This window comes from Choloepus didactylus, chromosome 1, assembly GCF_015220235.1.
Source record: "Choloepus didactylus isolate mChoDid1 chromosome 1, mChoDid1.pri, whole genome shotgun sequence".
Lineage (NCBI taxonomy): Eukaryota > Metazoa > Chordata > Mammalia > Pilosa > Megalonychidae > Choloepus > Choloepus didactylus.
The window spans coordinates 75,328,806-75,342,246 of NC_051307.1; the positions used below are offsets into that span (position 1 = coordinate 75,328,806).

The following is a 13,441-nucleotide window of genomic DNA, read 5'->3' on the forward strand; positions in this document are numbered from 1 at the left end:
AAATAACAGTAGATAATTTATAGTTTTTTATGGGAAACAAACCTTTGGATAATCAATTGATAAAGTCAGTACTGAAAGTGAGTCTGTAGAGTGGAAGAGAAATTGAAAAAGAAAGCTGAAATGAGTAACATCATATCCCAATGCAGAGCATGGGATAAGGATGTGTGGGGCATGGAAAAAGAGAGAGAGGCAAGGAGAAAGAGAGAGACTGTAAAAATAGGACCAAGGCAGATCCTTAATGCTGAAGAACTAGAAACCCGTATCAGAACCACTCTACTATAGAGCGACATTAGTGTTTGCTGCGCATTTTCTGTAGGAAAAACCAGAGAATGAGTCATCATGAATGCAATAAAATGATCTGTTCAGAAGTCCTGAGTTGAAGAATTGTAAGTGAACTGGATGGACGGACCTATTATTTAAAGTCAAGATTTTGATACCTTACAGTGGGTAAAATCGAGTAAGCAGTCTGCCTCACATTCAGATGCCATTCTAATAAGCCTTCTGCTTCGGTAGGCTACACGTTATACTCCTATGTAGAAGGATCAATTTTTCTGGCACCTTACTAAAATTCTGTTTTTCTTATATATTGCTGGTTATAGGTTAAGACACCTATAATATCCAAGAAGGCATATTCCATTCTATTTAATGCATCTCCCCTGTATTTCAGTGCCAAATATGTAGCTCGCTGACTTTGTTGCAAAAGTGCTCCTGGAGGTGTATTTATTGATGTATCCCGTGTGCCTTCTAGTGTGCCAGACCTGGTAGGGAGGGGCTGGGAGGGGGGCATGGGAGAAGTGGGGAGGCGGACTAGGGGTGGAAATCCCCGTAGCTTGTAGGTGAGAGAAGGCCGAGCCACAGCTGCAGCCTCCGCTGCCAAGAAGCCCTTGTTCTCACTGTCTGGAGGGAAAGCCTGGTGCCGACACGATGGCGGACAGGGAGCTGAACGTGGACAGTCTCATCCCCTGTGCCCTGGAGGTACCAGGATGTCATCCAGAAAAGATTGTCCAGGCGACTGAAGCAGAAGTTAGGGGCTTATGTATCAAGTCTCAGGAGACCTTTCTCAGTCAGACTATTCTTTTGGAATTGGAAGCACTGTTGAAACTTTGTGGAGATATTCATGGACAGTATACAGATTTACTGTGATTATTTGAATATGGGGGTTTCCTACCAGAAGTCAACTCTCTTTCCTTAGGAGATTGTGTGGACAAAGGAAAGCAGTCTTTGGAAACCATTCATTTGTTATTGACGTAAAAAATCAAATATCCAGCGAATGTCTTTCTCTTAAGAGGAAACCATGTGTATGGTAGCATGAACAGCATTTATGAAGTCTATGATGAATGCAAACGAAGGTTTAATATTAGATTATGGAAGACCTTCACCGTTTGTTTTAACTGTCTGCCTGTAGCTGCCGTTGTGGTTGAAATCTGCTGTCATGGAGGACTGTCACCAGACCTACAATCAAGGGAGCAGATTCGGAGAATTGTGACACCTGCTGATGTCCCTCATACAGGTTTGCTCTGTGATTTGCTGAGCCAGATAAAGACGTGCAAGGCTGGGGAGAAAATGATCGTGGTGTTTCCGTCACTTATGAAGCTGATGATGACTTCAGTAAATTTTTGAATCTTCATGATTTGGACTTTGTTTATCACACTCATCAGGTAGTTGAAAAGGGGTGTGAATTTTTTTGCTAAACGACAATTAGTAACTTTTCAGCCCCAAATTGCAGTGGTGAATTTGGTAATGCTGGTAGAATGGTGGGTGTGGATGAAACTTTGATGTGCTCATTTCAGATGCTGAAGCCATCTGAAAAGAAAGTTAAGTACCAATATGGTGGACTGAATTCTGGACGCCCTGTTACTCCCCCTGGAACAGCTACCCCAGCAAAGAAAAGGTGAAGAAAGGAACTCTGTAAAGAAACCAACGGATTTGTTAAGAACATACTTCATAACATATAAGTGTGCACTGTAAAACCAGCTAGCCATTTGACACCATTATGATGTCATACCATTAAAATAAGGATACCTTATTTTATTTAAAAATAAAGGATCTTATTTTTTTTCTGAATGAAAGATGTGCTACACTGTATTGATAATAAGTATACCCTGTTATGCTATTCAATGAAGTTAAATCCACATTCAAAATTATACATTAAAGTTACATCTTAACCCATCACAATTTTTAATGTTGAAAAGCATCCCAATTAAACTATATGTGATAGTTAAACCAGATGAAAGCATGATGATCCATCTGTGTAATGTGGTTTTAGTGTTGCTTGGTTGTGAACTTGAGTTTGTTTATTTGTTTGTTTGTTTTTGCTAGAATACCAGCAAATATATTTTCAGATTTTTTTCCCTAAAACTTTTTTACAGTGAAAAGTGGGAAGAGCTTTACAAATATTCACCCACTTTTTTTCCCTCGTTTATCTACTATGTATCTGTTGGATCTTATTAATAATACTTACTCCTCATTACAGTAAAAATGAATTTTAGAGAAGGATAGTTTAAAAAAAATTGCAAACTGTCCAATCCAGTGATGTAATCAGTTTGGGCATGCTTTACAGCTGAGAGTGAACATTTTGCTTTTTTACAGAAATTGTCACTGATTTGTATTTGTGCACTATAGTTTTTAATTTGCTGATTCTCTAATGTGCAGTACCATATCATTTAATTTTCAGATAAGGCTCATATAGTATTACCTTACTCAACTAGTTGGTAATGTGATGATGTGGCACCTTGGCTTTAGGTTTTAATTAGGATGAAACATCTTTTGGCATGCTTAACTTTCTGGTAACAACCTCTCCTACATTGGTTTTGTTTCTTAGGATTTTTTTCTTTGTTGCTGTTTGTTTTTAGATCAAGAAAACATGAGAATCCTGCTTGACCAGCCTTGGAAAGCTAACACTATCTCCTTCCCACCCATCCCCCATAAGGATGTATTTAAATGAATGCTGGTAAATGGGACATTTTGTCAGCTATGGATATTGGATGCTTAAATTGTCTAATATTGCCACGTGGAAGTTTTATACAATTTATTTTAAGTCTTATGTCACTAAATATTTTTAATTCTTCTGATTTTTTCATGACGAAAGTTCACATGATATGGTATGGACATGCTTTGTTGTGAACTGTAGTAGCAATAATTTCTGTACATGATCAAGCAATTCGGAGAATTGTGAGACCCACTGTTCTCTCTCTCTTTTTTTTTTTTTTTGAGGGTTAGTATTAGCAAATGGCAAGGAATAGAAAAGTCAGCACAAATAGCTTAGAAGGAAAACTAACAGGACATAAACAAGTGATTCTTTGGATGTAACACTATTGGATATAATTCTAAAAGCTTTCATTGTTCATTGTCAAATTTGTAAGCTTTATAAAGGTGGACATCAGATTTAGAATGCCTTTCTGTATGTGCTACCATAGATGTGAAATTCTTGACCTTAATATTGTCTTAGAAAATGTTAAATTGAGAATTTTGGTAACGATTTATGAATTAGCACATTGTATTACTGCAAGAGATATTTAATTTTCAGTGCAGTACAAAGTTCTTTAAAATGCATACACCTTTTTTTCTAATAGAATTTTTGTTTAAAGCAAATTTTAAATGCAGTTTTCCCATTTAGTAAAAGCTGTCTAATAAAAAAAATGCTCCTGAAAAATGGCAACAATAATGGGTTTTGGCCTTACAGAGGGATCCTAATTTTGAGATCTTTGATCAGTAATCTGGAATGCAAGGGTTGAGGGAAGGGGTCCTGATGAGCCACAAATGACCTCAACACAGCTCATGCCAAGCCCCACATTATTCTGAATTACTCCCCAAATCTGCAAAGTCCTTATTAGAAGGCTAATCTCAGAACCCATGACAAGGAATACACATAAGCCTTGTGAGGAGCAGAACCAGGGACTAAAGAATTAGGAATTGACCCAGTTTATGCTCCCTAGTCTACATAGTTGCCTTCTCTCTCTCTCCCTCTCTGTCTTTCTCGCCTTCCCCTTTCCTTTCTTGCCCCTCTCTCACACTCATTTTACAAATTAGATTTCTCTACTTTAATATGCATATACAATCTCACACTCTACTCCACAGGACTTCTCAGATAAAGCAATCTATTGAGACTTATCCAGTCTCCCCACACCATACATATTCTGAATGCTAAATATTCTAAATACCAGATAGAATATAATTGGCCCAGCTCGGTTAAGGTGTCTATTGATGATTTAATTAGGTGAATCCAAGATGGTTTGGAAGAGAAAATTCTTTGCTATATGGCTGGAAACAAAAGTATTGGCAGATGAAATAATCAACCTCTTTCCATGCTTCTGTTATTAACGGTGTCAAGTCTGAGTAAATCTGTTTGGGTTTTCTGGATGATGTAGTCCTCCTCTTAATTTGAGGTAGTCATGCTATAAAACCAGGAGATTGGGCTACGGAACTCGAAGTTTTTTTCAAGATTAGAGGTAAAACTATAATATTAACTGTCATTAATTAAATAATTAATACATTGTTAATAAAATATTAATTTAATGAAATGACATTGCACAATGAATCACTGAGCACTTTCCACATAAAAGGCATGTTATTTTATGTCACATATTTTATGTATGCCATTATATTATATATTATGCATTTTTATATATGTAGTAAATTATATATATCACTTTATAGGTAATACATGCCATGATATTATAAATTCCATATTTTATGACAATTCTATGTCATAAATTTATCACCAGTAAAGAATAAGAAAACTGATATTAACAACATTTCACTTTTATAAGACTAGACAGGTGGTAAGTTACAGATTCAGGATTCTAAAAAAGTTTGACTGCAAATATACCTTACTGTCTTACCTTAGAATGTTACATTTGTTCTGTTTTTTTAAAGTAGTTAAGCTTTTCAACATTTAAGTATTAGAATGTAATAATCAGTGAAATGAATTTTGTAGATATGAACTCTATTTTGCTTAATTCCCCCACTTGTATTTAGAATGCATGTATGTAAATATATACATTATATATATTTACAAATATAAACATCCATCCATAAATATATATACATACACACAATATAAGCATATAAATACACACACATATAGAGAAGATTTTTAACTAACCTTCTATCATTTAGAGGATTTTACCGTAGATACTACTGTGGTTTGTAGGCATGTAAATTACATCTTATTCTTAAAAGAACATTTGTCTAAAGACAGTATTCAAAGCATTCAATATGTAAAGCCAGCTTGTCTTTTTTTTTTCTAAATGAAAATGCTATTCTGTCTCCCAATTACTGATTCTCTATGATAGCAGCATGATTGTCAGCTATGAACCAGTTGACTCCTGGAGTGACTATTGGCTCTTATAATTCTTTCAGTACTCATTGAAGTAATATGGTATGTTGTTATTTTTTTGTCTGTTTTGTATTTCAAGCAGATTCTAAGTTCCTTGATGTGTCATTCTTCGTTTCTCACCAGGGACTTTAATGGGAACTTGCCATTTGTCTCAGTTGGGCAATGCTTGGGCATAAGGACAGAAACCCACACAAACTGATAAAGTAAGTAGTTGGTTTATTTTAATGTTAAATCTCACAGAAACCAAGGATAGGAAATACAGCTGGGCCTCCCGAAGAAAGGCGTTTTACTGTGGAGTCAGTGCAAAAGATGTTAAATGTGACTTTTTCTGATATTTTAGGATCACAGTTAAGGCTAACGATAAGCTAAGCTGACAAAAGGTCCTGATTTCTCTCCAGAGTTTATCAACCATCATACCACCCTGCTCCTGAGACGATAGAAAAATCAAAGGGTCTTTGGCCTCTGGGCAAAGTGTATTGAAAATTGTAAGAAGCTACTCTCTCCCTTCTGGCCACCAATCATGGAAGAAAGGAAGTAAGTGCTCCTTACCGCACCAAAATCAATTACAGGGAAGCCAAAAAGAACCACAGTGAAATTGGGATTGCCTCTAGGAAATAGAACTGGGCAACTCAATCCCTGGCTGGATGTTTATCAAACTCCAGAACTTGAAGGCCTATTATAATGTGATCATTGAGGCAGACAATAATGAGGAAGCTATGGGGAAATCTTCACAGGTGTCCTCTGTGTTTGGGGTATTGCCCATTTACTGCCTGCAGATTTCTGCAGGTTGAGGGTCTTCTAGAGTATCCATTAAGGCTTGGAGGAAGCATGGCTTAGCATATGCAGAAAATCTCTGTTCCATCCTTATACTCATTGATCCTCAGTTGACAAAAGTCAGGATCTCAGCAGTTACTAGATATCTGATTGAAGGAGTAAGGGAATCAAAGAAGTGGCAGAAGACAGAGCTGCCCAAGCAGCTCTTGGGCAAAGCAATTGGATACCCAACATAATAAAGGAGTCAGAAACTGGACTGTTACCATGGACATTTGGGTACAGAGCTTCCCCTTGTCTGAGGGAGTGCTTGATAGGAGAGGGGTTCAGGATGAAGCTGAGCTCCACTCTAAGAAAACCACACCTGCCGTCTCCTCAGGGACATATACCATCAGATGGAATCAGATTGAGCTAAATTGTTCATGTATACTTGCAATGAGAGTTAAACTTGGCATGTTAAGTGGGAATAATTGTCTTCATTATCAAGTCTTTCCTCTCTACCTACAAGCCACTAGAGAAGCAAGAGACTAGAAGGAGCAGGTGTGAGTAAGTGCTTTGAATCAGGTATGAAATTGGAGTAATAAACTTGCCTGAACTAAATTATGTAAGTAAAGGTGACCAGGAAGTTATAGAATCTTTCAAAGGCAAATGAAAGAGGGATTTGGTGGAGTCCCTTTGAAAGGAATAATTGAAAAGTAAAATGAATTAATTCTAATATAATCTAGTCTAATTAAAGTCAATGTCTACTTCTCTCAAGGGCCATTCTTTGTTTTCATCTTTCAATCTCAGGGGTGGCACAGTCTGTCTCATTCCCCTATTAATGTTACCTCTGTCTCCTCTCTACCTACATACCTGCCTATATATGACTTAATATGGCCCCAAATTTATATGACCCCAACACAAACCACCATCTCATTATGTGTCTCCTAATACACTTTTTCTCGAGAAGGCATTGACCTTACTTATCTTGCTTAGAGATTCTCCTTAAGTCCATCATTGGTGCAATCAGCTGTGGCCATAGTGTGAACAGGGACACATGGTACAAAAAGGGCAGCAAAAGTGGAAGGTTATTGTAGATTCTCTTAGGAGGGGACATGGAAGAGGGGTAGGCACTGGGGTTTACTCAGAATGAGTGCTCTTAGAGTATTTTGTGGATTGTGATGCCTGCTAGGTGAGTCAATTTCTTGAATGAATTTCTTCCAACTTTCTCAAACCACAAAGTGACTATATGGTATTATGTCAAGATGAGTCATGATAGATCTACTTACCTACCTGGGGTTTTAGAACAAAGAGGAAGTCTTGTTAAGCAGATCAGATATGACATCTGTTTTGGTCAGGAGGAAGAAATGAAACAAGCAAGATCATCGTCCTTCAAATTACTTGCTCATGATTAAGCAAAGAGCATCAGATAAATGAAAGGTGCAATTGCATTAGTCATGTACTTTTTCTTCAAGGTGGGATATAAAAAATTATATATAAAGCTGAATATCACTATTAGAAAAGCACTGAACTTCATGGGGTCAGACAGGCCTGAAACGCCAGTATTGCTGTTCTGAATGATATCTCACTCACACCATGTCCTTGAACACAGCTGAGGGTTTTGCATTTGATATGCAACTGAGGAGACAGAGATACATGCTGGACACTGTATTTTCTTGTTACTTGGCAACAGTTTCTTTTCTCTCTTAGCAACAGCAGAGAGAGGAGCTTTTTTAAAACTGAGAAGTCTACAGAACAAAAAAAGTCAAGTCTTTTACATGTCTTTGGCTGGAGGGCACATTAGAAGGAGTAGGGTTCAGCTGTAGAATGAAGTATACTAATTATCTGGCTATGCTTCTGTTAGTATTGAAATATAACTAAAGTTTTAATGTCTTAACCACCTATTTCATCTTCATGCCCTAATTAGTTAAGTATTACAGCTTAGTCCTCTTGTTCAGTTTATATTCATGTCACTTCTCCCAGCATGTATAACTCAGACTAAAAAGAAACATATCAGGAAAGGCATTAATTTTCAGGTAACCTCTTATTATTTGGTTAACCAACCATGGTCTGCATTTGTCATTTAATTAAAATTTTCGAAAGATGGCAGCTGTGGATGGAGACGAGAAATAGAGAAAAAGAGATCGATTTTGGCAGAATCTTTGACATAAATTGCTCTGTAGTCTTCCTCTCTTTGTTTTGATGGAAATGAATTTTTTAAGAAGAAATACAATTTTATTAAGTCTTTGAGAATTCAGAATTTATTTGCTATAGCAGCTAGTGTCACTTAACTAATATTCTAGTTTATTAGGAAAAACAAACAGTCTTGTTTGGAAGAAAATGGTCAGTGCTTTAACTGTAAAAAGTGATTGCTATGACTGTCATAAAATTTAAACAGTTCTATCAGATAGTGAAGCTCAAACTCTTGAAATTGAACCACATTTTTTGTTGTTTATATATATATTTTTTATTTTAGTTGAAGTAAACTTTATATATAAAGAAATGCACAAATCTAAGTGTACACTTCATGAGATTTGGTCAATGTATTAACCTGTGTAATCACACCTCAATCAAGATAATAAACACTCTATCACCCCAGAAAGTTCCCTCATGCCTGCATCCAGTCAAGCCTCACAGCTATTTACACGCAATCAGAGGTGTCATATCTACAACAATAAGTTTTTCCTGGTCTAGAATCTCATAAAAATGTAACCAGACTATATGGATTCTTTATGTCTCGCTTTTTTTGTTCACCCAGCATGTTGTCTTACCTGTTCATCCATTTTGCTTTGTGCATTAATACTTTATTCATTTATATTGTTGAATAGTTCATTATATGGATATACCACAATGTGTTTATTATTCTGTTGATAGATATTTAGGTTGTTTAGAGTTTGGGGCTATTATGAATAAGTCTTTTTGTGGACATAGGTCTCTGTCTCTTGAATAAATACTTAAAAGTGGAATTAAGTCATATATGAATACATGCTTAATTTGATAAGAAACTGCTGAACAGTTTTTCAAAGTGATTTGAAGATACACTTCTATCTGCCAGGTATGAGTGTTCCAGTTACTCCATATCATCACCAATATATGGTATTTTCAGTCTTTTTTAACTGTAGTATTGTAGTTTATGAGACATGGTGTCACATTGTGGTTTTAATTTGCATTTTGCTGATGACCAATGATGTTAAGCATCATATAACTTCTCTTGTGAATGGTCTTCTAAATATTTTTGTCTTTTTACTGAGTTATCTTTTTGATATTGATTTGTAGGAATTCGTTTTATATGTATATATATATAATATATATATTAAATATATATATTTTATATATATATATATTCTGAATACAAGAACCTTTCTAGACACACCTATACATATGCCCCACATGTATTTTTCCCCAGTCTGAGGCTTCTTTATCATTTTTTTATGGTGATCATTGTTAAGGAAAAGTTTTTAATGTTGATCAAGTACAATTTATCCTCTCCTCCCTCTGCTTTTTTTCCTTCCTTCAGCCTTCCAACTATTCATTTTTGTAGAGAGTAGATTAGCTAATTCTGCCTCCTAACCAATTCAAGGTCATGTGATTTGAAGGTTTTTTTCCCATAAGATGTTTTGCTAAACAAAATAGCCTACTTTGTAAAAAACAATTCTAAAAAAGAAAAAGAAAAAGAAAAAAAAAAGGATACTTTTGCCAATGTTAGTCTTAGTCTAGCATTTTTTTCTCGAAAGCATTCTTGTCTGTGTTCTCGACCTAACGGTAAACTACTTCAGAGCAGGATTCACTCCCTGATTTGCCCATTGTATTGCTAACAGCTTGCCTAGCGTCTGGCTTATTTTAGACTTTTGATAAATATGTGTATGTTAGAATAAAAACCTTAAACATCTCAATACTAAGGCAATGATACTACAGTAAAAGAAAATAAAAGGGCTGTTTCTTAAGTTTATTTACTTCTTTCTTTGATAACACAGCTTAGACTACTTATTAGTTCTGAGCATTTGTCTCAGGGAGTCATCTTTAAGGTTAACTGAGAACCCTAAAATGGCAGGAGGTCCCATGTTAACCTCTGGTAATGTCAAAGACTGGTATATGTCTAAGAACAATCCTTATACATTACTCCTGGACTAAGATTGAGTCAACCTTAATTATTTTTTATTTTATTCCATCAGGAGTGCTAAAGTTTACTCAAGGCCCTGAGCATTCTCCCAGCCAATGCTAACTCCCATGGATCATTTTCCCCAATTATCATTTCTTTCCACCTTTCTGATTAGTAGCCTATCTACCTACCACAAACCAATACATCTTCTCTCCTTCTAGAATAACAATATCTCAAAGAAATAAATAGCTAACTATAATTATGAACACATAATTAGGAAATATCATTGTTCTTACATTTGATCTAAAAAGGCTCTTGGATAGTCACCTAAATTTTGAATATATTAAATGTTGTGTATGAGAACACATTATATTGGGTTCTTTTAGTATTATTTTAGAATGATACTTAAATTTCATCAATAATTTAAATTTTAGCTTTACAGTTACCTAGGTTTATATTGTATTTTATGTTACACACGCTTTTCCATAGTATCTATTCAGTATTGACTATGTTCTTATGAATTAATTTTGTAGATTTAAACCAAAGAATATCTATCTTAATGCTTTCAAATTTGTCATTCTTTTTAGTTTTTAGGGTTTAGTTCAATATTACTTACTGACAGCAATTTATAAATACTTCCTGAAAAAACTCCTCAAGTTTCTTTGCAAGATGTAGCATGGAGCGGCCTCTAGAGTTAAACTTTGCATAATTTGGACATTTCAATGATTACTCTTTTATCAGGAGGATCATCTCACTGTTTCTAAAGAATAATGAAAAAGTCATTTCTCAACAGTGTGACCTGAATGGTCTTCTGTCAAAGAAACCAATAATATCTCAGTAGTTTGGTAATTCTATCACATTTCATAAACTATTTTCTAGTTGTATTTTATTTGTATCTTTATGTAGTACTGTGTAGAAGCATCCTGTTGTAGTGAAAACAGTAAGATCTTAAAAATAAAAAGGATTCAATTAGTTGAAACCTCAACTTAAACTTTCTGGCTGAGTGACAGAAGTTACTCAGTGTCTCTGTGCATAAGTTTTCTCATTTATCAAGTTAGAAATACCTTGGCCTGTCATTCTAAAGATTTGGAAATTATATATGTAAAACATCTAGCAAGTGTAAGGACTGAGCTACTTTATTTTTTCCTTGGATATCATGTTCCCTGCTAAGGATAGCGTCTAGTAACTCTCTGGTTTAATCATAACCCCCAGCTCCACAGTTAAGAAAATTACATATAGAATACTACCTGTGCAGCCATCACAGCATATTATCTTCCAGAATTCTAGCAAAGGTCCTACTTTAAATAATAAGGGAACTTTGCCTTTGAGCAACTATGCCAACTCTCTCTATCAACTGAAATTAATTCAAGTAATGTTTCTTCATTTTACATTTATTCCCATTATCCAACCATCAGGAATAAAAGATTGGCCTTCAGTATCCTGAAGTTCAAATTTATTGTCTCATTTCTGACCTCCAATTTTAGGATGAAGTTGTTCATGAAGCATTTTTTTTTTTTTTGTAAAAAGGTGATTTTATTGGTATAAAAGCAATTTAAATAAATATGTCTCTAAAAATTACGTATAGTTTAACGATTTATTTGAGGTAAGCCTACACATTCCATGAAATGATTGGCTCTGAAACAATGATATGCTACCTGAATAGCCATTTTATATTAATATTTCAAAACTAATACATAAAATATTTCAAGTGGTACTTCATAAAAATATAAATATCTATCCCTTATATAAATTAACTTGACTTCACATAGTTAAATGTCAATAAATTAAAAATAATTAAAATAGTGTCCTAATGCTCATGCTTTTAGTTCTTCATAGAGAACAACATAAGTTATGTGCCCAATGGACAGGTTTCTGACCAGAAGAAGGAATGCCCATGAATTACACTGATCTTTAGATGCTCGGGCTGCTTAATTCTGAAGAGCCCTCAGGCTGGACTCCATGAATTTTTCAAGACTTTGCAGGATGAGGTGATTGTTGTGTTCTTCAGCCAGTCGGTCTGTGGCTGCTTAGTCAGCAGATGGCACTTGCGGTTGGGTCAAGGGTGGTTACTTCATTTGGATTCTTTATCTTTTGCTTCAGGATCTGGACCAGGGTTTTGGTGCCCATCTGCACATCTTCAACCTGTTCCTTATAACCTGCAAAATTCTTCAGGTACTTCAGGTAGATCTGAAACTCTAAAAGACTGGTGGTGCTTCTCATCAGGCAAGTTTCCTGATTGAACCCAAGTTCAAAGCAGCTGTCATTTCCTGCCATAGTTGGAAGGTTCAGGTTGTTTTCTTCTAGTGACACAGGTGTTTTCCCACACTTGCTGTATTTGTCACGTATCTCCTTTTTTAGTTCAGAGATTTTCCTGAGAATGTCCTTAATAAGTTCTTCAGCTTTGTGTGGAGAGGTGAGTGGTGGTCTATTTTGGGTGACATCATCTTTGGAATCTTCTCCCAGGTGGCGTGAGGAGGGGAAAGCAGTTGCCATCACCAGGAGCAGCCCCAGGCAGAAGACAACTTGGCTGAGGGCACTTGTGGAGAGAGAGTTGATAGCTCAGTTGCTGGAGGGCAGATGGAGCCCTGATTCCTGGTGGGTTTGAGGGCAGAATTCATGAAGCATCTTAAATTCCAAATAATATTCTTAGTTTTGTATCCTTGGGTATGTCTTCAATGTCTACAAAAGTGTGACTCAAATAGTCTTGGAAAATAGTATGTTTAAGGAAACAGAATTTCTTTGCTCAAGGTCTTTATCACATGTTGGACAAGAGAGTACAATTTGGCCAGCTTAATATATATTAATCAGGGATTAATTTGATCAGCCAAAACACCCATAGTTAAGATCAGTTTAATTGTACTCACGAATTTCCTGTTATAAGCAAAGCTATGATGAAGAATGTTTTCTTTAAATTAATTGTCATTTAAACATCAGTAAAATTTTAATTATCTGATATTTGGATTTTATTTTGTAAATTATGTATGATTAATGTGATTTTAAACCTGAATTTCAAGTAAAAATACAATTTCCAAATGTTTGTTGTTTTTTCCGAGCATCCTGTCTTTTTTCTTTTTTAGTTATCTATTACATTCCTTTTTAAAAAAAATATAACTAACAATTTTTAACTTACACATGGGATAAAGAGTTAATTTACAATACAGGTTTACATTCCTCCTTGATTGCATAAAATTCTTATTTTACCTGGCTTACATCAGGCATAAAGTGTGTATGTTCTTTTATGCTAATTGTTGACC

At 35.4% G+C, this 13,441-nt stretch overlaps 1 protein-coding gene and 1 pseudogene across 1 annotated transcript; one reads left to right on the plus strand and one right to left on the minus strand.

Annotated features, from left to right (window-relative positions):
- Positions 1–924: 924 nt before the first annotated feature.
- LOC119535924 lies at positions 925–1,895 on the plus strand (annotated as a pseudogene).
- Positions 1,896–12,218: 10,323 nt separating this feature from the next.
- Positions 12,219–12,680, minus strand: LOC119535987 (interleukin-6-like). Its single transcript, XM_037838457.1, has one exon. The coding sequence runs from the start codon at positions 12,678–12,680 to the stop codon at positions 12,219–12,221; it is 462 nt and encodes a 153-aa protein (XP_037694385.1).
- Between the last annotated feature and the right edge of the window lie 761 nt (positions 12,681–13,441).

Excerpts from the sequence above, each read along its gene's own strand:
- LOC119535987 (XM_037838457.1), bottom strand. The coding sequence starts at position 12,680 with ATGGCAACTGCTTTCCCCTCCTCACGCCACCTGGGAGAAGATTCCAAA.